The sequence below is a fragment of the Perna viridis genome, chromosome 13, assembly GCF_037379345.1.
Source record: "Perna viridis isolate PV_CMFRI_1.1 ecotype Kerala chromosome 13, ASM3737934v1, whole genome shotgun sequence".
NCBI classification, from domain to species: Eukaryota; Metazoa; Mollusca; class Bivalvia; order Mytilida; family Mytilidae; genus Perna; species Perna viridis.
Window position 1 is genome coordinate 25,291,818 of NC_142457.1, and position 25,615 is coordinate 25,317,432.

At 32.2% G+C, this 25,615-nt stretch overlaps 1 protein-coding gene, 1 long non-coding RNA gene and 1 pseudogene across 5 annotated transcripts in view; 1 reads left to right on the forward strand and 2 right to left on the reverse strand.

The window, feature by feature from the left end:
• LOC148600084 (uncharacterized) lies at positions 1-12,135 on the reverse strand (annotated as a pseudogene). The gene is made up of 2 exons (XR_015917849.1): positions 11,929-12,135; positions 1-10,663 (listed from the first exon to the last, which is right to left on the reverse strand). The product of XR_015917849.1 is annotated as an uncharacterized LOC148600084 (transcript).
• On the forward strand, positions 10,657-16,064 carry LOC148600085 (uncharacterized). The gene is made up of 2 exons (XR_015917851.1): positions 10,657-11,045; positions 11,667-16,064. It is a non-coding gene; the product is annotated as an uncharacterized LOC148600085 (long non-coding RNA).
• Positions 12,595-25,615, reverse strand: part of LOC148600086 (uncharacterized) — a 20,908-nt gene continuing 7,887 nt past the window's right edge. For all 3 annotated transcript variants that reach the window (XM_088558072.1, XM_088558073.1, XM_088558074.1), the window contains exons 3-8: positions 25,133-25,269; positions 24,118-24,250; positions 22,984-23,123; positions 21,491-21,565; positions 20,925-21,046; positions 12,595-18,386 (exon numbers count right to left, since the gene is read on the reverse strand). In XM_088558072.1, the coding sequence (XP_088414198.1) occupies positions 18,191-18,386; positions 20,925-21,046; positions 21,491-21,565; positions 22,984-23,123; positions 24,118-24,250; positions 25,133-25,269 (803 nt within the window). In that variant the 3' untranslated portion in view covers positions 12,595-18,190. The remainder of the gene's footprint in view (positions 18,387-20,924; positions 21,047-21,490; positions 21,566-22,983; positions 23,124-24,117; positions 24,251-25,132; positions 25,270-25,615) is intronic.

Genomic DNA, 25,615 nt, shown 5'->3' on the forward strand with positions numbered 1-25,615 from the left:
TAAGAATCAGGCAGTGACAAAAAAGTGTCTTTAGGCTAAAGAATTAAGTTAAAATGGAATGCAGTGATTTCAAAAGATGGGGGCTGCATCGTAACTATTCCCACCTACTTCAATAAATTTTGTTTTGAAAAAAAATGTCCACCTACTAAGGAATTTATGGCCTGCTACTCCATAAACTTTTTGATAAGCCTTTGAAATGCACAGTAAATGCAATTTTTTCCAAATTTCTGCTGAATTGGCTAAAAGTTCTTTTAGAACTTAGGGTGTTTACATTTTCTAACTTTTGCCTGGTACATACTAAGGTTTGCGCTTTATAGCAAAAATACTTTTTAAAAGATACAGAAAAGGTATATTCCAAAAAAAGCTATAAACTCTCAGCTGTTTATAATCCACATTTAATTCAAAACTAGCAAAATTTTACTGTTAAATACTTTTTTACCCTTTTTATGTAATTAAGCAGCACTCCAGCTAAGAATCATGCAAATGTGATTCATGTTAAGAAAACCTACATATTTTTATTTTTGATATTTTATTTAATATGTTATACATGAAGTAAACAGAAATTAACATGTGGCTTTTCATATAAGCCTTGTTCTTAAGAGATAAAAATTATATAAAATGTACCGTCAAATTCAAAATTAAGGGAAATAACTCTATAAATGACACTAAAATACAATACAAACTGTTCGATTTTCAACTTGGATTATCTCCTAAGAACGGATAATTATACAGTTTATCATATAGATTTGTAAACTTAATAACAAAAATAAAAAAAATGTGTAGCCTTTTTTGGGGTATATCACATATTATAGAATTTGCATGATTCTTAGAAAGACAACTACTTTAATAAAACTTAAATAGATAATGAACTAGATGAAGATTTAGTTTTGGATTACTGTAAATATACTATTATACTTCACAACACAAGAGATTTAGAGATACAACCTTTACACTTCCAATTCTTTAACTGGATCATTGCTTAAATAAGGTTTTGTATAACTTTAAATTACCAATTGATTTATCTATGGTGAGTATCCACTAAAAGTATAAACTGACAAGATATTGTAACAATTCCCTGACATAACACAACAAACATGAAGAAATGAAATGGTTACTCCTCTAACAATAAAAAAAAAAATAGGAATTTTCGGATTTTGAAACTTGCCTGTTTTGACAACATGGTAGTTTGATAATGCAAATGCACGAACTTCTGTCTTTTGAACTAATAGTAGGATAGCCCTGAATATTACATGCTTAAGACATGCTGTAATTTTCCCGAAAAGATTAAAAGCTATATAACCAAATTTTCCATGTAATTTATTCAAAAGAATATGAAAACCTGTAAATAGATAAACATCTATTGGCATAAAAAGCTTATAAGTCACTCATACATATAAAAACAATAAAAATTCTTAAAAAAAGTCTACAGAAGTTCAACACTAGAGACTAAAACTGATAAATGGTTAATGTCTTAATTAAAACATTTTGCATGTTTGTTTGTTTTTTTTGGTATTTTTTTGCTCCCCCAAAATATTTTTTTCTGTCTTTATACCCTATTTTTATTCACAATCTTTTCAGACGGCAAACAAAAACAACAACAAAATGTTCCAACAAAGACGATCTTTGTGCTAAGCACAGGAAACATGCATTGTTTGTACCCTGATATAAGGTATGATGAAAAATGAAATTGCACTATCCCATAGAATTTTCCATCGCAGGGTTTCCGACGATGAGAATTTTCAGGTTAAAAGATGTTTTGAAATTTTGTTCATCATCAACAGAATGCACTCTTTTTTTAAGTACCAGTTTTAATATATTAAAACTAATTTCTCCCTGCAATTTAGTAATTAAAAAAAATAAATATGAAATTCTTGAAAAAAGTTCTATTCACTTATGTTGTTATATATAATGAAACTTGTCTAAACCAAACCCTAAATAATCCAAAAATCTACCTTAACCAGACACTTATTTTAAAAGCCTCTTTACATCAATTTAAGGAGGTAGACTTAGGATAAGGGACACAACTTTAACAAATCATTGAAACGTTTGTATTCAGCAATATACATGTACATCAATCTCACATAAAATCAACATTAATTAGACTGATTTCATTCTGTTTCAAATGAAAGCTTGAAATGCTTCGGTGAAATTGAATATGATTCAAACATATCACTGATTTCAGGACTTATGTCCCTTACCCTAGGTCTACCTCCTTAAATGTATTTTAACCTTGATAATAAATTGAACACCTGTCCGTTTTCAATGTACAATTTTTTTAAACTAAAATGCAACTCAATAAGTATGATTTCATGGTATTTATGGCTTCCATGTTAAATACCATTCTGTGTAAGATTCAAGCAATGAGTGGCACATCATTTTTCTCAATTTGGTCTTTTTTGCCTCAAATATATTCAAATACTTCTAGAAAACAACTGAAAAGCTATTTATATTTATCCTGAAGCATTGGTGACATAGATATTTTTGACTTCTTATATAAGGAAAGCTTAATAAATCCGATCTATTCAATGTTACCTGAAAATTTTCAAATACAGTGTTCTGGAAACTAATTATTGACTATACTCGGCGTCACATAAATAACATACTGTTAAAATTTGAATAAAAATATTTTCTACGACTTTATTGACACCTACCGTCGTTTAAATTGTCTTAAATGACTTGCTCATTCGTTTAGCCAAACGGCTTCTCCCTGAACAAGTCGCTTTTAGCTTAAATCATGCGTAACAAATCCTTATGGGAAAATCCCATACTAATATCCGCCATGTTGGTTTCTACGGGACGATTTGTTTACAAACGAAGTTCGTAAGTTCCCGTCGAACTCCGGTGACAATCGTCTGCTTGATTAACTTCTCGGTATTGTACGTTGTTCGCGTAAAATAAATCCGAGATATCCGAAATAACGCCGAAATGCATTCTGGGTTCTTCGGTTTTTGGACAAACCATTTAAACGTAAACAACGTCTCCTAGCAACCCGATCACTGTAAACGTGGCCGACTTTTTACAATGTAAATATTGGCACCTAGAATTAAAATCTGACCGGAATTTAACGATTCAATGTTCAGGGAGAAGCCGTTTGGCTAAACGAATGAGCAAGTCATTTAAGACAATTTAAACGACGGTAGGTCTCAATAAAGTCGTAGAAAATATTTTTATTCAAATTTTAACAGTATGTTATTTATGTGACGCCGAGTATACTAATTTTAACAATGACTTGAAGAAACTTTTTTCTTAATAATTATTACTGAAGTATATACATGTACTTCAATTCAATAGAGATGTCAAACTCACTTTTGGCTTATTTACAGGCAAAAACAAAAAACAAATCGACAGATTTTTATAAGGCAACCTAGATATTTTCTATAGAATCATTGCTGAAAAAAAACATCCTAGTTCCAATCCATTTCATACAAATTATTACCATATTCTATTTAGAAGGAATTTTTCACCAACTAAATATGATCTCAACAATGTCTTCTGGTAAAGTAGTAACAAAAAATGGTCATTTTCAGATACTATTAGTTTACATTTTGATTATATTACAAAGACTTGAAGATTTGTTTGTATAAAATGACACTCAAAACAATTAACTTTAAATTTTCTGTTGCAATTAAGTGCCAGCAAATCTCTTATACTCTTACCTTCAAAACATACAAAGGTTGTATGATAATCTATTTGCATATTATGGAAATCTTGGAATAACTATGGGTACAAAGAGTGCTTTACCAAATGACAGAATTAACAAATGCATTGAGCAAGTTCTTAGACATCTTCGTTCTACTTTTGCTCTCGTAATGATTTCTATGTGATATATTCTAAATCATTTGCTTGAAAAAAAAATGTTTATAAAATTTTAGTTTAAATTTCAACATAAGTAACATGGAGAACTAAAGTCAGACTCATTATTACCTGCACAATTCAATTTGAAAATAAGTAAAATAAAAAAAAAAAGTTGGTTAGAAACATAAAAATTGAAAAAGCAAATACATGTCGTTGGATTAGGGTGTTGCTAAGGCACTTCAAAATGAGAATTAGGTCAATTTGTTTAAAGGTTCATAATTAACCACCTGACATTTTTTTTTATTTCTAAATTCCCCAAGCTCCTAGATTGTTTTTATCTGTTTGTTTTTTTCATTAGGTAACTTCATCAAACTTGAAGCACCATCTTTATCCAAAAGTTTCCTAGAAAAAGTGATTAAATATCGTTGTAAAAAGAGAAAACCCAAATGTATTAACCAAAATCGGAATAAAAAAAAATATAAATAAATTTTTTTTTCATGGATAACCCATGAACTACTTTTGCAGAGATTGAAAATTAAAAAAAGAAGATTGAACTTTGAACTTTGAATAAGAAGTAAGATATCCTAATGTTACAAGTGTCAAAAATGTTAACATGGATTAATAAGAAAATATTTGGGACAGCACAAAAATGAGAAAAAAAGAGGTGATAGTTGCAAATATAACAGCAATATAAGCCAATTGTTTCATTCATATACCAGAAATTTTCAATATTCTTAACAAAAGGGAGACAACTCATTTTAGCAACGGGAACTTACTCCTCATATTTGTAGATATGAGTAACCTCCTTTGTCTACAAGTTAAAATCATTGAAGAAGGACAGAAACACATGTTTTACACACAATGTGTACAAAATAAATAGCACTTATATAAAATAATATCTACCATCATAATACTGATTTAACAGAACAATATTATCATGTGAAACAAAATATGTGAAGACATTTGTGATTCCCATTGCAATGTGAAACAAGAAGCATGAAGAGACTGATTTCAAATATATGCCTTTTGAAGCATCAATGTTTGAAATAAATAGTTTTCCAAGTATACAAGAAGCACTCCAGCTAAGAATCATGCAAAATGTGATACACAGTTGGAAAGCCTACATATTTTTATTTTTGACATTTTGTTTAAAATGCTTTAGTAAACAAAAATTAACATTTGGTTTTTCATATAGCCTGTACTCATAGGAGATAAAAATTGTACAGAATGCACAGTAGAATTCAAAGTTTAGGGAGATAACTCTGTGAATGACACTCAAATACATTATAATCTATTGGATTTTCAATGTTGATTATCTCCTAAGAGTAGGCAGACTTGAATGAATAATTACACATTTCATAATATAGACCAATAAAACAACTTGAATACAAAAATAAAAATATGTAGCCTTTTTTGGGGTGTATCGCATTTTTCAGATTTTGCATGATTCTTACAAAGACTGCTACTTAATAATCTAAACACAATAATACAGTTAAAAACTGCATTGTCAATGTTTTTTTTTGCTGTAGCTCTTATAGTCAAAAGCCAAAACAAATGAAACCCAAATATATACGCTTCATGATCTCCATTTAAAGCCTGTCATACTTCATATTAACTTCTGCTTCATAACAGCAATTAGAAGCACAATGGTAGAGATAATGAATATTCAAAATGCTTTCCTTGTTTCATAATCAAATCATATTTGTGCCTAATGAATCAAAAAGATCCAATTCTGTGAGTTCAAAAATACTAGGACATTTTGTTCTCTGTTGGTATTCACATCAGTAAAAAAGTCCAGATATTTTTCCATTGCGGCTGATTATATACATCAGACTTAATATAAAAGCACTTACTTTTTTATCAGTCAAAATTTCAACTGTGTTTTACAGCAACCAAGATAGGCAACTGCAGGAAATAGCTAGTCTCCCCTTTATAAAGTAAAATGTATCAGATAGTTACCTGTACAATTGGCATACTTTTATTCTTTAGGTATTTGAAATTATGTCTGACAGAAAGTTTGAATCTCTATGGCAATGGTCATGTTAATTACCAGAGGCAAATAATTATCATTCTACCAAAGGTAGACCACCTCAATTTGCTGAAGTCAACTATTTCATTCGCAGTAAGAAATGGCACTTTCTGCACTTCAACGATTTCATTTTGATGTCTACAAGTCTAAAGATTGTAGATCAACCAAATGCACTCATATGATAATAAAATAATGAAACATGAAATTCACTCTGACAGATTGTCTTCCTAAATGTGGTTCAAATTTGTTGTCAATCAGAAGTATTGAATCTGTCGGAAACTGAAAGGTTTTAATTAAGAGATTTTGCTATGCCTCATTTTCGTCTATAATACACACTTGACCTAAACATTCTTGCTTCAAGATGTACTTTTACAAGTAATTTTTCAGAATTAATAGCAGTAATTCAATTTTCAACTCTTTTATGATAAAATGAAGGCACTTTTTGAATATAAGATTTTTTTAATAAAAGATTACATAAATGCAATTGAAAGTTAAATTGGTGAAAAGAACATTTAAAAGTGAATTGTTACTTAATTGCCTATGCAGTATTTTGCAGTATTAAGAATAGTTAAATTGGAAACGTTGAAGAAATAGAGTGTAGAAATAAGAATCTTTTTTCTATTAAAAATTTTGACAACCAAAGTCAAACTACACTGACAAAGACAACGATTTACCTTTGCCGTATGTCCGAGAGTATATGCCACACATTTTTACACTTGATTTGACTAATGCAAACAAACATTTACCTAGACTATTGTTCAAATTCTCCCAAATGTATTTTCTCCCTACCCTTGACAAATCAAAAACTTTTATAGAACAGATGCAGGAAACTTCTGAGATCATGTCAAATAAAAATAATTTTGGGACTAATTTTCCCTCCTAATCCTAAACAATTTTCCAAATTTTACAAAAAAAATTCAGTTTTGTAATCTGTCAAATTCTCTCAACTAACAATGGCATATATTCATCGCCATACAGCAATCGGTAATAACAAGCATGAAATATGAAATGTAAATATTATAACAACAGATAAAAAATTCATAATTAAAAAATAGTCATATCTTTGACATTTTAATATTAGGAATGCGTCACAATTGGAGAAGTAGAAAAAGTTTTGTGCTACTATGATCCTGAATTCACCGATCTTGATTAAGCGGGGAAAAATCAGTTAAAAAATTTGTGAACTTTCACCCAACCATAGTCATGACTGACTTCTATTGATATTGAAATTATATAAAAGGTGCATATTTTCCACGGTAAATTTTATTTTTAGAGAAAGTAATATTAAGGAATAAACATTTTTGACAAAATCAACACAAAAGAAAAAAAACACCCAAACATTTTACCCTTGCAAACTGGAGTAAAAAACTACTTGGAATATAAAATTAAGTGTCAGTTTCTGAAAGAATCAGGCTGTGGGTGAAACAACAGCACAGTAGGTCGCAGTACAGGAGACCTATTAAATATGACCTTTAAGCCAGCAACAGTTATAGATCTTCACAAATGCATCTGCCATTCCCTTGTATCTAAAATTATCACCTATTATGAATAACAAATAAAATGATGTCAGCAATTAAATTATCGAGGAAAACAGGAAATTTAGAGGTGGATTACATTGAAAAAATACCAATGTCATCGCTGACCTTTCAAACATACTGATAATTTTAATTTGTTAATTGTCTATTCAACAATTTCAGTTTATTTTTATTGGCATTTTAACTCTATTAAAAAAAAATCAAATTAATAATAAAAAATTTTATTACATAACTACTACTGAAACAATTTTGGCCCTTAACATTATGCAGTTGTTAATTTAAAAAAATAATTCAAAACTGACAATATGCAAATTATCATACCCTGTCTGAGATTTTAAAAAAAATCTAGTCCCAAAAGTTATACAAAATACTGGTTGGGAATGTTATCTGTTCAAAAACTTTCATCTTGCTGAGTTCAAAGTTCACCAAATTTTACAAAAGGTCACTCAAAGGTGAAAAGTCATCTAGATCAGTGAAAAAATAATCTTTACCTAAAAATTCTACTAATAATCATTTAAAAATCCTAAATAACACTTAATCAATCATCTATTTTCTCCTTTTCTGAACTAATAGAGCACTTCTGCTGCAGGTTCTCTGCTTCTAATAAAGGGCCATCCCATTTTTCACTCATCTGAACATTAGTTGAAGTTGTTGTTGTCATGGTTACTGAATCTCCTTCTGCTTCAAATATAGTGTCCTCAGCAAATGAGTCTTTCATTGATCTCCCATCTTCAGAATCGACACTTTCAAAGCTGGCTGTTGACCAGTTCCTCAATTTTCTATATGCAAGGAAAGGATCTTTTAGTGTGTCTCTCTGTATTGGTACATCTCGATGTATTGCTGCAGTACGCTGAATTGTAGGGTGCAATTTAGAAGATCGTCCTTCCGTGTTAGTATCCTCAAACACTGCGCTCTCGGTACTGGACCATGGTCTAGCTGTTCTATTCTCTCCTGTCTCTCCACTGTCACCCCGCGATAATGGGAACAGCATCCTCTCTCCACTATCCCCACGAGACATGGACCGTGATCTACTAGAATCATAATCGACACTTTCAACACTTGACTGAGAATAAGTTCTATTAATAGTAACATCTTGAGAATCAGTTGTGTCAGTGCTAGAAATTGAGCTTTTCCTCAAGTCTCCTTCCCTCTCTGGGAATGACAAAAACTTTCTCTGTTTTGCAGATGTCTTGTAATGCGTTCTCATGTGACGAGTGATCATGTCCCTCCTACATGCTGCATAAGGGCATTGCGGGCACCTATATGGCTTTTCACCAGTATGTGTACGCTTGTGAGTGTTTAAATGGTCACACTTCTGCTGAAAACTTGGCCACAGTCGCTGCATTCATATGGTTTGATTCCTGTATGTAATCTCATATGCCTCGTTAACATGTCACTTCGTGAAAAAGAGCGATTGCACACTTTACAGTAATGGACCTTATTGTTATCACCTTGTCTGACAGTTTCTGTCGGCAAATGTTTGGCCATGTGTTTGGCCAAATTATCATATGGAAATACTTGATTGCAAATGTATGCATCAGAGTCGGAAAAAGTTCTACGTTGGTCTTTTGATCGATCCAAACCAGTGGGATAAGAGGACGGCACATGAGAAAGAGGTATATTTATAGGTTGACTAGGGTAAAAACCACGTGGAGAAACAACTAACCGGTTCAGTTCTGACATAGAATTCAGCATTACTGCTCTAGGAGGAAATGCAAAATGGGTGCCTGGTGACAGCCCAGGGCTTGGAGAAGGCAGCTCTGGATCAGAGTGAAATCCTTCAAACGGATTTGACATGTTGAAATTAAATATATGACCTCCTTCTGGCACTGAGCACAACGGTGAGGAGTTGGCAGATGACATAAAATGAGGAGACGGATAAACAGGAGTTGAATGGTGATGTAGAAACGGATATTGTGGTTTCTTGTTTTGGGAACCAAAGGGTTCTTGCTCTTTCCCTTGCATACCTTCCGTATTCACAGATCCAAAATATTTCTGAGAAGGGTGAGTGGGAACATTTATTTGATCTTTTCAAGGAGACATATCAGAGCCCAAAAATTTCTGAGGAGAAACATTCCCTTGTTGGCTGAAAAAGTCAGGTGACCCTTGTGGAGAAAATGTGTTGCGCCGCTGAACTTTACTACTAACACTTTCCATGAATACGTCATCTTCTTCACTGGTGTTTGTTGATGTTGATTCAGTCTCTAAAGATTTAGACTTACTTGGAAAATGTGGGGGAATTTCATCAAAACTCCTTTCCTGGGAAGGAGAAGCTGACAGTGAACGTGCAGATTCGGCTTTATCAAAACTAGAGGCATCAGATGATGATGAACAGCTTTGTTTTTGACAAAAGTATCTATGTTGTAAGTTTTTCTTAAAATTTCCTGGAAATAATGCCCGTTTATGTGAAAGCAATCCTTCACTCCCTTCCTCTGCTGTGGTCATCGTGTCTGCGTCACTTTTTACTGTTGTAACAATGCTAGTAATATGATGAATTTTCTTAAATTGTTCATTACTGTCCAATGATGAAGTTTTACTAATGAGAGGAGATGGTGATCGCAGTTCTTTGGAATATGGTGAAGGCTCTCTACTGCTATAACTATCCTCAGAGCCACTGAAATCTTTGGATGTAATGCTATCGTCACTACGAGGAAGGCATGCTAATCGGAATGCTTCCCTTCCAAAGCTTCGAGGAGAAACTGATTGGAAGGATTGCTTCGTTTCCTTTTTTTTTGGCGAGGTGATAATTGCCATGATATCCAGCATCTTTAAATGAAGGTGTGACCAAGCTATTTGAAGACTCTGTCTCTTCTTGTTTATCATAAAAAAGGTTAGGAGCACTTTGGTTATATGGCATCCGTATCACGGATCTATGCTCAAAAGAACTTTGATACTGAAGAGTTTCTACATTGTAACGTTCAACAACTGATCTCTGTTCTCTAAAAGCTTTATCGTATTCAAAGTTTCTTTGATATGTAAAGTACTTTTCTGAATCAGATTCAAATTTTGTTTCCTTAGAAATACGCCCACATGGGTCACTATGCTGTTTTGGTAATTCTGGCACCTCAGGGCGGAGAAACCTCTGTTGCCGTAGTGATGGGTCATCCTAATCAACTGCTTCCTGTTTGACAAGAATACGTCTCGGTTCCTCCCCCATTGCAGTCCCAGTTTGTCCAATCATATTAATGTCTAGATTTTGTGGAGGCAATGGGATAGTAATAGTCATATCCACATCATTCAAGCTTCTCATTGTCTCTGATCCTCAAAATTGTTCTTGGTCCATTTTCTTAATTCCTTCGGAATTCTGAAAAATGACAATAAAATATTAAATATTTGGGGACAGAATTGGTCAGTATAGATTCTTACAGAACCATCCTAGTATTTTCTGGGTTAGCATGCCGGTCTCCAGTGTGGGAGGTCTTAGGTTTGACACCCCCCACACCCCTGCCCAACCAAGTCACACCACAGACTTAACTTGGCAGTCATTGCTTCTCCACCAAACATGCATGGATAAATTGACAACTGATTGCTTCAGACTCAGAATAATATATCAGGGTGGGGATGGCATCATGCCTACCATTGGGTTGTTGCTTCTGTGTTGTAAACACAATAAAGACCTCACTCAATGGGCCTAACTGGTATAAAACAGGATCTGTTCAATTGGTGAATCCATCTCATCCCGAAAGGTATTTAATAACTGCCAAAGGACATTTAACCATTATCAATCAATAAATCAGTACAGAATTAAAGTTAATTTTATGATTTTTTTGCTGTACAATTGCAAGATCCTGCAATAAATTCTGGATGTTAATACTGTGAAAGAACTATTGTTTGTCAGATACCAATTTTCGTGTTTTTCATGGATATGCCAAACCATGAAAATTTGTTCCCTGCGAAAAGGAGATTTCCATTGATGTGGATACTGAAAACCTCAAAACCACGAATTCAGGAATTCACAAACTTGAGTTTCTTCCCTGACCCATGAAAATTGGTATCCACGATTAAAAGTACTTTCAAAATACTCCTTTATGATAAGCAGAAGACAGACATCAAACCAAAGTTGAGCTATTTGGGTTACACTTGTCTAAACTAACTTTTTTTGGAAGACAACAAAAACCCTAACAAAAAAACAAAAAAAAACCCAAAAAAACCCAAAAACATCAAATCGTACTATATCAACTTTTTGGCATGGTACCATCATCACTATTATAGCAGTAATCAAATAATCATGAACAGTTTCACTCTCAAAACAAAAACTGTGAAAATACTATTGTTTGTGCGGTACTAATTTTCATGGTTTTTTGTAGGAAGACTAAACCACGAAATTTGGTTCCCACTGAATAAGAGATTCCTGTTGGAGTGTTAACTTCAAAACCACGAATTCAAGAACCTGCAAACCTGTGTTTCTTTTCAGATTTACGAAAATTGGTATCAATGAATTTAAGTACCACCACAGTATCTTGAATTGTATATCTATTTGACAGTTGTGAAAATAAGCAATTTGAAGTACCGGTATTGGCAGTTTACACAGCAACAAATCTTGGCTAAAAAAAATTGACATTGAAATACCTTTTTTTCAAAGAGGCAGGTGCCAGATGACAACTGACATTCAGAATTCACTCTAGACACAGCAGCCAGCCCTCTAAGAAAATGCAAGAATCCTGCAAAGTCTGGAAAAAGTGAATGATTTTACACAATGTTTCCATGTATACTTTGAATATTACAATCGAGAATTTCAAAAGGCCTGTCTGCAGTGTTTAGTGAAGGGAACCAAGATTCTATCTGAAATCAAAAGAACACATTGCAGGGACAAATACCAGACAGGTAAAACAGACACACACACAAAATAACACAAAATAATTAAAATGATGCATACAAAGAAACAAAAGTAAATGAGTAACTTTGACTCCACAAAAAGCTGAGAGCATGGACTAGGTCCTACCGTAGAGTAAACGTCTCCTGCTTTTCTAGAAACACCCACCGAGTTGCTCATAAAATGAGAGAAGTATGTATTGTATACAACTGTTTCAGAAGGTATTGGTCTATTAATCATTCTAATAATGAAAATGTTGACATGTGTATATGTGTGTGTCCTTGACTTTGGAAGAATGACTGTAAATATCAACTTCAATCTTCATCAAAAACCCATGGTCGACTATGCTTCGATGGAGGTACGAAGTGCAGTCAATTGTGGATTTCTGATGATGAGCTTTAACAAAAGGGCATGAATACAGCTAATTTGAAATCTATTTATTATGAAGATAAATAACTACAAAAGTGGTTCTATAACTAACATGATACAAAAAAAATACGCAGGACACATTCAAATGTATAATGCTTTATCATGTGACATAAAGGAAACCATTCAAGTGTAAAAATAGAACACTCAGTCATGTGACTATCTGTCATCGAACCATTGAGTTACTGCCTCTTGTAAAGTTTTGGAAATGAAAACAACAGTTACTAATTTTCATAGGTTTCATGGTTTGGTCAAATTCCAAACAAAATGCAAAAATTTAATCTGAGAAATCATCCATTAAGTATTTGAATTCAAAGAAACCACAAAATTGATATCTGTTAATAAAAAAGCCTTTACAGTAGCGAGTACACTACACCACAGCTGAAACTAAAAAATTCCACTGGCCGACATGTATTGTCATGTACATGTTTATATATTAAACCTGAAAGTTGTGAAAGAATTTGATACTTTCCAGTATAGTTAGTTTGCAAAAACAAAATTTACTTTAAATAAAAAACTCACACCACACGTTTTTTTCTTTCATTCTATGCTGAACTATAAACCAATGACCAATAAAATAGAACAATACCAAAAATAGAAATTATCTAGACATATGACATATGAACTCAAACAATGAACCAGTACATTGTAGTTAGTGAAAAATCTGCAAATTGATTGAATTTTTTCTAAAAAATTTTTAACTTTATATTGATTCCAGAAACATTTTTGACCAAATTGTTTTAGAACAAAAACTACCTGCATACACAGGATTCAACACACAATACAGTGAAACATGTCTAAACCAAACCCTGGATAATCCAATGACCTGTGTAAACCAGACAACGTCTGAAGTCCTGTCATAACAGCTTCAATACTTTTGCGGCTGTGTAAACCAAATATTTCTCTGAAGTGTCAGTCTCAGTAAGAATCAGGCACTGAAAAAAATCACACCAGACTTTCCTTATCATTTTGGTAAATTGGGTTATATTTTCTTTGAAATGTACTGAAATGAACATTTCAATGGCAGATAACTCTGTTAAAAAACTCATTTTTCTACCCTTCTATTGTGAAATCAAATAATATGGTCTTTTCAAATAGAGAAAGCATCATTGAGTGAAATTTTATTGTCAGATCAGTGAGTTATTGACATGAATGTTTTTTTTTCCCTTTTGCCTGATTCTTGCAAGTACTCACACTTAACCAAACAAACTTCTCAATCCAAAAGGGTTAAGTTTAGACATGTTAAACAGTATAGCACCATATACACTGATACTAATCAATATCAAGTGTTTTCTCTTTGTTGTAGAAAAATTCAACCAATATTTTAATTGCCTAAAAAAGTAGACAAATTAAATTACTGCACTAATACCCTGCTGAAAATTAATACTTGAAGTTTTTTTGTGTTGTGGTTTTTTTGTTTATATTTTTTGTGCCCTTTCCAAGATTGAGTAACCATTTTTGATGTCATGCATCATTCAAAAAATAATTAAACATAATTTGTATCATTCAGGCATAAAAATAAGCATAAGTGGAAAGTTCTAAAAAAAGAAATCACTATAGTGGTTTTGAAATAATATATTAACTAATGTGAGTACCTACTAAAAATCTACATAGGAATTATTACTGTAAATTGTTGTGGATTATTTTTTACATATAATGTCTAATCAGATGATACTACCAAGCCTTTCTCGGTGCACAAAAGAAAAACCTTGTCACTGAAAAAGTATGAAAAATATGTCCAGATATTGATGCTCTGATTCTTAAATTACTGCTGGACTGGTTGAATTTTTTAACATTACCTTTCATTCTTAGCTCCTCTGTTTGTGTCAAAATTCTTGACGGAGTTACTATTCTTGGTTTTAATGGATATTTACCCAAAACTTAAAGCGCCATAGGGAATCACTTTAGTCAGCACAATGAACAGTACAAGAAAATAAACCTTTTTTGACATCTAAGCTTATTTTCTGGATAAGCATAAAAGACATAATAGTTCTTATTGGGGGTCTAATAAGTTTCCATAGTTTCATTTGAAAACGACATTTCCCTTACCAAAATACCCTCGTCAATCTATATGTTAACAACATACCTCTATCAATAATCAGTAAAATTAAAACAAATAATTAGTTGCATGAAAAATACACAGTGAATGTGATTGAAATTTTGAAAGCTGATACATGGGTATGCACGACCTTACCTAAGCCCTACACCAAATATGGAAGCATTTTGTCCCATAGAAGCTGCAACATCGGATGAGAAAATGAGAACAGATGGACAGACCAGGTGCTGCAGTGCAGCCCATTTGGGTATAAAAAGTTGAAGTTTGGTCAATCAAGTCCTAGCAATAAAAATATGATAAAAAATAATAGAAATAGCACTGAAAATCTTCACATTGTAATTCTAAACTGATTTTTGTTATCTTTTGTCCAAATCTTTACATGCAACAATTCAAGAAAAAATATATTTAAATTTAAATTATTTAAACAAACAAAATATAACTATGATAAATAATGGGACTGTTATTTTTTACAGAAAAACAAATGAAAAAAAAAGAGGTAGATTTCATAATAAAAAAACATTATTAAAACCAAAAAATTATTCATACACAAAGGCTGTAAATAAACCCTAAATAAGACTTAACTTCCAACATTAATGAAACTATTTCTTTAATCATACTACATTTTACATTAACAAAAATTTCATAAAAATATACATTTACAGTTTAAACTTTCTAAACCATGCTTTGTACAAACTGACTTCAAAACTAATTCTTTTTTACAGCAAGTAATATAGTTAACATCAGGGAATATAAATAGTCTTCCCTTGTTTAAATGACAATCACCTGATGAACTTTCTTAGGAGATTTATACTTTCTATCAAACTCAGATTAAAATACCTGAAATGAAATGGTGGAAAGTTTAAATCTCTTTTTCAATGGTCTAGTTAAATACCTAAGATATTTCCAGGGATGATTTTACAAGGTCATCAAACAAAACCAAATTGGTAAAATCGAAAATAAATAAACAGTAAAAAAAGAATCGTAACGGTAAAATCTGGATTTCAATTAGCAGAATTCTGCTAAAAAGCCGGAAAATAATCATCCCTGTATTTCAACAGGTAATGGTCATTCAATCAATGAAAAACTAATACCATTCCATGAAGTAAACTATATCATTCGCTGTAATATGCTATATTTAAAACATCATAAAAAACCAAATTCATTGCTTCCAAATAATTTTGATTGTCAAGTTCATAATTAAAATTAATTTTTGCATATACTACAATTAGAATAATTCACTTCATCAAACACTTCTTCGAAATTGACAAATAATATCCAACCCTAACTTGTAATAAAAAAAAATCCTTGCATTTCTGCCCACAAGCACAAAAATACCCTTATAAAATATTGCAACAATACACATGACACAAAAACACTTAACAAAAAAAAGAGTTTTCAAACAATTAAAAATCAAGACATACTTGACACTACCTAATAAACAAAGCTTGTCAAATTGAAAGAAAAAAAAATCTCATATTTTCCGTAAAACAAGAACAATTCTAAAGCTATGTTACAAATTTAGTCCATTACTGTAGACGTATTAATTTTCATGGATAACTAATTTTCGCTATTTCTGCGGTAGACTGAAAAGCGTGAAAAATAGTACGTGCAAATTGATTTTTAACACTTTATAACATTAATCATTTTTTTAAACCACAAAAATTGATACTCACCAATGTTTTCACTGTACAGCATTTGCAAGAATTACCTAACATGAAAATTACCTAACGTGAAAATTAATATGTTTACAGTAGAGCGGTTGTTATAACAAACTGATAATTAAAAAATGTAAAATATAACAGTGAAACCTGGACAAAGCAAAAACCTGTCTAAACCAGACACTTTTTGAAATTCTTTCATATCAATATACATGGATTTTGAACCTGATAAATCAGACCATCCACAGGAGACCTGACAAGGGTTGTCAAGGATGTTAAAAACCCCCTGATTCAGTCAGTAACCAAACACTTGTCTAAAAAGGACAAATTCCAAAGTCCAAAAGGGACCAGTAGAGACAGGTTTCATTGTATTTTAAATTGAAACATTTGTGAACTTCGAAAAAAAAAAATAAAATAAAATAAAAACAAAACAATTAAATTTTTTCAAAAAATTTTCAAGAAAGTAATCACAATTTCATGTTATCATGGTAAATGATATTAAAGCTTGTAAGTAAGGCATGTATCAGATATATTGGCACTGCCAAAAATAAACATAATGGTTTGGTTAACACAAATTTCTCTGCATGAACCAATACAAAAAGCTTAAATTGTAACAAAGAAAGCCATAAAAAGTCATGAAAAAGTACAAATATGAAAAAAATCAAGTATACTAAAACATACAAAAAGAAGCATGCTTATAAATACCTATCAATCCAATAATGACACATAATGATGCATACAATCTACACAGGCAAATATTTTTCATGTGAAATTCATGTTAATCGAGCTTCACATGAAATTCATATGAAATTCACAAAACATGAATTTCATGTGAACATTTTGTGTGAATTTCACGTCACTCTGAACTCTGTCACTTGGTTAATTTGCTCAATTCAGGTGAAAATCATGTGAAATTCACATGAAAATCATATGAAATAATTTTGCCTGTATAAGAGTAAAAAAACATCAAAGTGATCTCCAAGGAAAGATAAAAAAAGTCAATATGGGATTATGTATATGCTTACACTGCAAATTTTTGAAGCTCAACAGAGAAATATATATTGTATAACAGGTAATTTTTGCAGAATGAAGTTTATGCTGTTTGGTGTATTAAGATCAGTATTTGCTTTTGTCAAACTAATTTTTTAGGTATGTAGCAGTGCTTGTGTGACTTGTCATAAATCTGATGAAACAGGAATTACATTCAACAACTTCAATTTCCAAGGATTCTTGTTGCGAAATAGTGCAAAAATTAGATTGTCACCAAAATTTCCTGTCATACAGTATGAAGCAAATAAAATACTACAGAAAATGTAGTTATCTCACAATATCATTAATTATCGTCACAATATAGTTATCTCCCTTGAGCTGGCACAGCAAAGGCATGAAAAACAATCAGAGTGATAAAGTTCAATGATATTCTGTTTATCCATAGAGGGTTTTGGAGGGTACATTCCCTCCAAAAACGGAAAAAAAATGTATACTTTGTATCAAATCTTTGATTTTTCACAAACTTTTATCATCAATGTTAAGAATATATTCAGACTTAATTATTTTTTTATGATTTTTGGCGCTGAGGCCATTTTTTTTAATGTTTGTTGTATAAAAAAGGCTAATAACAATACATTTCTACATTGGTTCTGATTTTTAATAATTAATGAAACCTGTCTAAACAGAAATCCCCTTCGTGCTGAAGATTTTGTTCGTTGTAGTTGGCAGTTTGGCTTGTACAGGTTCAAAAAGCTTTGAAACTTAAATAAAGTGATTTCAAAATGTGTCTGGTCAACACAGGTTGCTAATTTTGCAGTGTTCAATTTAGACATGTTTTGCTATCATGAAAAGGTAGGTTTGACAGGTTCATTGTACTTATAATACATTTTATGGATAAACAGTTTTAGCTGGACTGTCCAAACCAATGTAGACTGGATTTTTAGCATCAGAGATGACACGGACACCAAGATAGGAGATGAACCCTTCTATTGTGAATCCAAGACCAGAGGCATCTACAATCTTTTTGTATGCTTCAGCTTCTTTCTCATACTGGGCAATAATGGCCTGAGCTTCTGTTTGGGCTCTACAAAGAACGGAAAAAAATACAGTTAATGTGAAAAAGATGTAAGTGAATAATCAAAGACAGGTTTTGTGGTTCAGTCAAAGAGCAAATTTTCAAAATTTCTCATGAAATGTAAATACATATTAACCTCCCACTTGCAGAATCCATCTTCCACTTCCATTTTGTCTCCCATCCCCTGCTGTGAAACACAAACTCCGTTTTAAAAAAAGTAATCAAGGGAACCAAGATTCCAGGGTAAATCAAAGAATGTAATCCAGGAATCAAGACCAGACATGGAAAACAGACACACACAACAAAGAAGATAAAATAACCAAAATAGTATGTACAAAGTAACAAAAGTAAATGAGCGAAGTTGTAAATTAAAAAAAAAAATCAAAGTAAATGTCAAACTATTCGCATTCAGTGTTTATGTTTAGCTACACAACTTTGGTAAATTATGAATTATTAAAGTACCATTCTTGATAAGAATCGGGCAATGGGTGTCACATCATATTTCTCAATTTGGACTTTTTTCCACAAATATATTCAAATGCATCTAGAAAACAACTGAAAAGTTATTTAAATTTATCCTGAAGCATCTGTGACATAGATATTTTTTGACTACTTATATAAGGAAAAAGTGCAGGAAAATTTTCCCGCCATTTTTCAATAGTGCATTTCAACTAAATTTGACCTATCAATATCTTAAAAAGGCAAATTTTACAAACACATTGATGGTTATTTCTTGAGGTTATCTGGTATAAATACTTGGTTAATGGAATAAAATCTCTGGTTTTTTTTCTTCATGTGCCACACCTTATACACATTTTGCCTGATTTTTTAGACAGAGATGTACTTAAATACAAATAAAATATAATTAAAATGGATGAATGTAAGGCTAAAATTTTCAGCCTTACAACCTTTGTCAGGAGCAAAAAGTACTGATTCTAGAAGAGACCACAGTCCACCATGATTATAGAGAGAAGGTGTCTTCAAGTTGATCTAGATTTTCATGATGAGAACCCATCAAGTTTAAGATGAAAAAAAGAAATGCAAGTGAAAATAACAAAATGCAAGGGTGAAAACTGTGCTATGCGAATTAGATAATGTTAGTTTTGGCATTCACACTAAAGGGTAAATAAGCTTCCTGAAAGGCTAATTAACAAGCTGAATGTTTTTTACGCTTACTTAAAGCCTAATTAACAAGTGACTGTTTTGCAAGCTTAATTAAAGACTAATTAACAAGTTGACTGGTTTTCTAGCTTACTTAAAGACCAATTGACAAGCTGACACTGTTTTTTAATAGCTTAATTAAAGGCTAATTAATGAGTAGACTGTTTTAGTTTAATAAAGGGCTAATTAACAAGCTAATTGTTTTTTTTTTATTGCTTATCATTAATAACCAAAATATGATCACTCATGCCAAAAACCCTTGACAATTTAATCGGTGCACATAACAAGTTTTGCACACTCGTTAAATCTAGGTGTTCTTCAACACGTGATAATATTTTGGATATTTATATTCACTCTTTCCAATTAATTATCCTGTTTTTCGTCTTCTTTCCCCATTTCCTTGAGACTCAAGATGTAAGTATCAGTCTTTCTAAAAATCAGACACAAGGTGATTCATGCATGTTAAAAACACACCAAATTCAGTTTTATTTCTTTTTCAGAAACAGTTACTGCTGACATAACCAGTCTTAGTGTTTCATTTGGTTGTTGCACTCTTAAGATAAACATCATATAGACTGTACATGAAAATGGCCATTTGCAAGAGTTATCGTTCTTGCTTTGGCTTAATTTGGTTGATTTCAGTGGGAAATGAATGCATGATTTTCTTAAAAGCGCAGATCTGAATGCAGACAAGATTAATGTTATGTGAAAGTACAGTATACGTATACTGAAAAAGCATCAATTGTTTGGTGGTTTTTTTCTTCACCATGAATCACTTTATCATTGGCAGTGTCAGAATTTTATGTGGACTGATACTTAAAATGTCAGTATACAAACCAAAAAACACCTGCTAGAATCTTTTAATTTTTTTTAATTTCTTTTTTGTACACAGAAACAAATGTCCTTCTAGGAAAAAAACTTTCAATATATTTTTATTTTTGGTAATGACTGCTGACATTATATAAAAAGGTATTAATTTTTGTGATGTTTTATAGTAAATGAATACTAATCTAGTCAGTGTCCTTTGTTGCTGTTAATATTCATTTGCACCTATTTTCAAACACATAGTCAGTAGGCATACTTAAATTGGTTACAGAGTAAACAAATCACACCCAAAAAAAGTTATCTGAAAGCAAGACTGGTAGATATTTTCTTTGTACTAGTCCTGTAGACATGTATTTATACAACAGTTGCTTATAAAGAGGGCTTTACCATGATAAATTGACAGGCCGAGGAGAGTGATATTGCCTAAGGGCATTATCACATCATTGTATTGACTGGTAAAACTTTTTACTGCAGATTAATTAATACCATGTGAAAAGATTTTATCAAATTGAAATTACTGATTTTTCACTGATATGAAATAAGGCAAAATTAAATACATACCTGTTGGCTAAGATACGAGCATCAGATTCAGCTTTGTCTTTTATTATCTGTGCCTGGGTTTCAGCTTCACGCTTCTCAGTTTCTGCCTCAGTAATCAGCCTTGGACGTTCATTGTAAGCAACCTGTTATGTATTTTATTGATCAATAGAAAAACTGAATCTTTGTGTTTAAGCCTGGGAAGCTAATTGTAAGCCACCATTTTTGGGGTTTTTTTTTGTTCATTTTTTCTGTGTTGCTTTTTTTTCTCACCATCATTATCTCAGTAGTTTAAACAGTGTTCTAGGATTCCACTTTTCCGTCACCCGGGGTAAGTACAAATTTGGTGTGGGGAAATTGATTATTAAGCCCCACTTTTCCTTTGGCAAGAAAAAAGCTTGATTTTTTTTTTGAAATTGTAAAATTTGGAAAGCAAATTTCAAGTGTGGGAAAGTAAATCTTCATTTAGAGTTTTCCTAGAATACTGTAAAAGTTACAAATTGTAGACTGTATCTAAATACTAATTTTATTTTGGCTTTATACAGAATTTGCAGCTACATGTAATGTACTAATTACACAAATGAACTTACCTGAATATCTTCTCTGGCTCTTTCTTTACTTCTAATGGCACTTTCATACTCTGATGGACGAGCAATGTTACTGACCTAGAAGAAGACTGATTGATAAATTGATTGACTGATTGAATATGGTTAATTTTGAAAGTACTATTGTTTGTAGGGTACCAATTTTCGTGGTTTTCGTGGGTAGGTCAAACCACGAAATTTAGTTCCCAACAAATAGTAAATTCCCGTTGATGTGTATACTGAAAATTTCAAAATCACAAATTCAAGAATCCATGACCTTGTGGTTCTTCCCTGACCCATGAAAATTGGTATCCATGAATTAAAAGTACTTTCCCATGTTTGTTGGGGTTTAATGCTGAGCAGCAATATTTCAGCTATATTCATGCGATGAACATGAAGTGGATGATAAAATGAACATGAAATGATGAAATGAAAAATGGGATGGGACACAAGGACAATGGGGTTGACAAATTTTGATTGCCACTGGAAATAGGGAGAGATGGGTAGCCTCGGGAAATTTAGCCTCCTGTGGCGGAGCCCTATGGTTCCTACTCTGGGAGAATACCACAGTAGGGTTTTTTACTTTCCCAGTAACATCCTATGGAAAATATTTCATGCATTTCAGGATGAGAACAATTCACCAATCAAATGAACCCTGCTTTGTATTGAATCATTATTGTGCTAGCTCACAGAAGCAACAGCCCACTGGTAGGCAAGTCATCTAACTTGGAAGCATAATTCTGACTCTGACCCAACCAGTTGTCCACAGTTTATGGCAAACATTTTGATCCATTGACCCAAATCATATTATGGATACTTTTTATGTAGATACTGACATCACCTGTAAGTTTAATTTTCACAGGCCCTACAGCATTTTGACCGGCCCAAGGTTTTTTACAACTGGTTTAATGTGAAGACTGACTTATTATCAAGATTTTTTTTTCCCATCCTATACCATGTATACATAATTCTACTCTATGTTTGGATGACTTTTGATCAGCCAATCAGATTTCATCTTTCGTGATTTTGAAAGCAAAGGAAATAAGCCAATGATTCTGAAAAGGTCATCTGAACAGAAAGTAGAATGAAGTGTTCCTACATGTAGTGATAGAATGGAACAACTGATAGGTCTTATTTCAATTACATCTTTAAGATCAACAATCTGTACATGTACTAGTAATTCTAATTTCAAATTACAGCTAGTTGAAATAGACCAATTCCAATTTCAATACAAATCTAGCTAGGATAGTAATTTAAATAGCTCTAGGTACAAACTCTGCCCTACATTATACCAATGTGTCCTATTTAACTACCTCAGAACACCTGTGAGATCTTTCGCACACTGTATTTGAGTTGGAATAGCTGTCAATTATGATGTTGGATGGCAAATTAATAAGATATGGTCATCATAATTGACAGCTATTCAAAATTAAAAGTCAGTGTAAAAAAGAAAAAAGCGACAATTATTGCAGTGCTGAAAACTAATTCGTTTACAGTACCTGCAAATCAGTAATATCTGCATGTAGTTCCTGGTAACGTTCAACAATCTGTTCCCTGACTTTCTCCTGGAAGTTAGCTCTCTCTGCTTGAAACTGGGAGGTGTTAAAATAGCTACAGGACTCATGGAGGGCAGACATTCCTATAACATAAAAAATTGGAAGTAAATATACAGTAAAAAAATAATCTAGATTTGACATAGCGGAATTCTGTTAAAGAGCTTAAAAATAAATCATATCTCTTGATTTATCTGTAGTAACGATAGAATACTATTTAGCTGAAGATATTACATGAAACATATTTACTGATTTTGAAAGAGATTTTAAATGATATAAAAGAAATTATGCATGGACTATATTCTGTGTAGTGTTTAGAAAACAGAAGGGAAGTTCCTAAAATAAACCCGTGACATAAGGTTTTTTGACTATGAAGAATAAAAACCCCAGAAGTTGAAAAGCAAAACTTCCATAACTCCTGTAAAATTTGTTGAATCAAAATGGCGGAACAAAATGGTGACTAACAATCCAACAAAATTTGCACAAAATCCGTCAAGCTACGTTTGAGGAGTTGCGTCCACTAGTGAGACCAGATGGACGCACTGTGGGACACTGGTATTTCTATGTCCCCTACAATGTAGCAGCAGGGGACAACTGACGATGCTTAGAATCAGGGTCATAGAATGCTTAGATGCTTAGAATGAGGATTTGCCTGTTTGATGATTATGTGATATTAATACTCATCAGCATATTTGAGGACCTTTGTGTGCTTTGCCTCCAGTTTTGAGGACTATGTGATATTAATACCAGTGTATATAAGGACCTTCGTGTGCTTGCCTCCAGTTTTAAGGACTATATGATAATAATACTCACCAACATATATGAGGACCATGGTGGGCTTTGCCTCCAGTTTTGAGGACTTTATGATAATAATACTCCCCAGTATATATGAGGACCTTGGTGTGCTTTGCATCCAGCTCTGAGGACTTTGTGATATTAATACTCACCAGCATATCTGACGACCTTGATGTACTTTGCACCAGTTTGAAGGACTATGTGATATTAATACTCACCAGCATATCTGAGGACCTTGGCATGCTTTGCCTCCAGTTTTGAGGACTATGTGATATTAATACTCACCAGCATATCTGAGGACTTTGGTGTATCCATCCTTATCCCTGAAGTCAAGAATGACCTCCTTCAGCTTCGAGGACCTAACTTTGTACTGGTATGTAACATCTAAAACAATCTTTACTCCATCCTTGTTTAAGCACTGAGGAAAATAAAACAAAATCTTGTGCAAAATGGATAGATTAAGTAACATGAAGTTATCTCCCTTTTTGCAAAATGATCAAATAGTTTTCTCTCGAGATATCTCTTTGCTATCAACACATAATTATGAAACTGATCATAGAGATCTGAGAGTCATATAATTGACATATTTCGATAAAACTGTTACTTAATGAATCAGTCTATTTGCTTTGTACCATAAGTTAAGACATAATTCAATGTAACTGTCAACAAGATATGTAAACAGATAAACAGACAGGGTTATTCATATATAACCCCAAAACTCAATACACTTGCCAGTACACTATTTCAATAGGGCTTGTACATTTCTTCACATGACCGTGTGATTTCATAAGACACGGTCTGTAGCACACATCCAAAAACATATAGGAAGTAGATGTTTTTTAGAGTAAAAGACTGCAATCTTTTCAATGAAAACCTTAAATGTGTAAACTTTATGATAAAAATATGACACTTTTCTATTTCTATACAATAATAAGTATGTTAAGTAGTACTCAAGCTAAGGATCGTGCAAAATGTGATTCATGGTTGGAAAGCCTATATATTTTTATTTTTGATATTTTGTTTAAATTCTTATAGTGAATGGAAATTAACATGTAGCTTTTTGTCTTGCAAGACAATAAATGTATCGACACCTATTTCATGTATTTAAAGCATTTTATTTGAGGATATGAAATAAAATTTTACAGGAAAAGTACAATTTATTAGCAATAATTCAAAGTTAAGGCATATTTCAACAGAAACAAAAATTTATGAAAATGACAGCTAATGCAGCTTTAAATGACAGCCATTTATAAACCCAAGGAAATTTGATTAATTCAAACCCAATTTTTTCTGATCTTACCTCTAGATCATTAAATGACAGTGATTTATAGACGCTAGGAAATTTGATGAATTCAAACCCTGGTGGACCAGTATGTAGGCCTTCTCTCTCAGCATTGTCACCTAGACTCTTCTTCACTGTGTCATACTTCAGACCAACTAAAATAAAATCAGAAACACACTTTACAACTACTGTAATCAAATAAAATTAATCGTACAATATATTTTATAACCACCAAGAATATATTATCACTTAATCATTTATTATACTCACCCTGAATCATATTTCATTACCCTGAATCAAACATTATGATTACCAACGATTGTACTTTACAATCACCAAGAATCATACTTAATAATCACTGAACTGTACTATACATACAGTATAATCACATTGAATCATACTTTTTAAACACACTGAATCATATTTCATAAACCCTTAATTATACTTTATAACCACTGATTTACAACTATCACTTTAGACCCAAACTATGATAAAATTTAT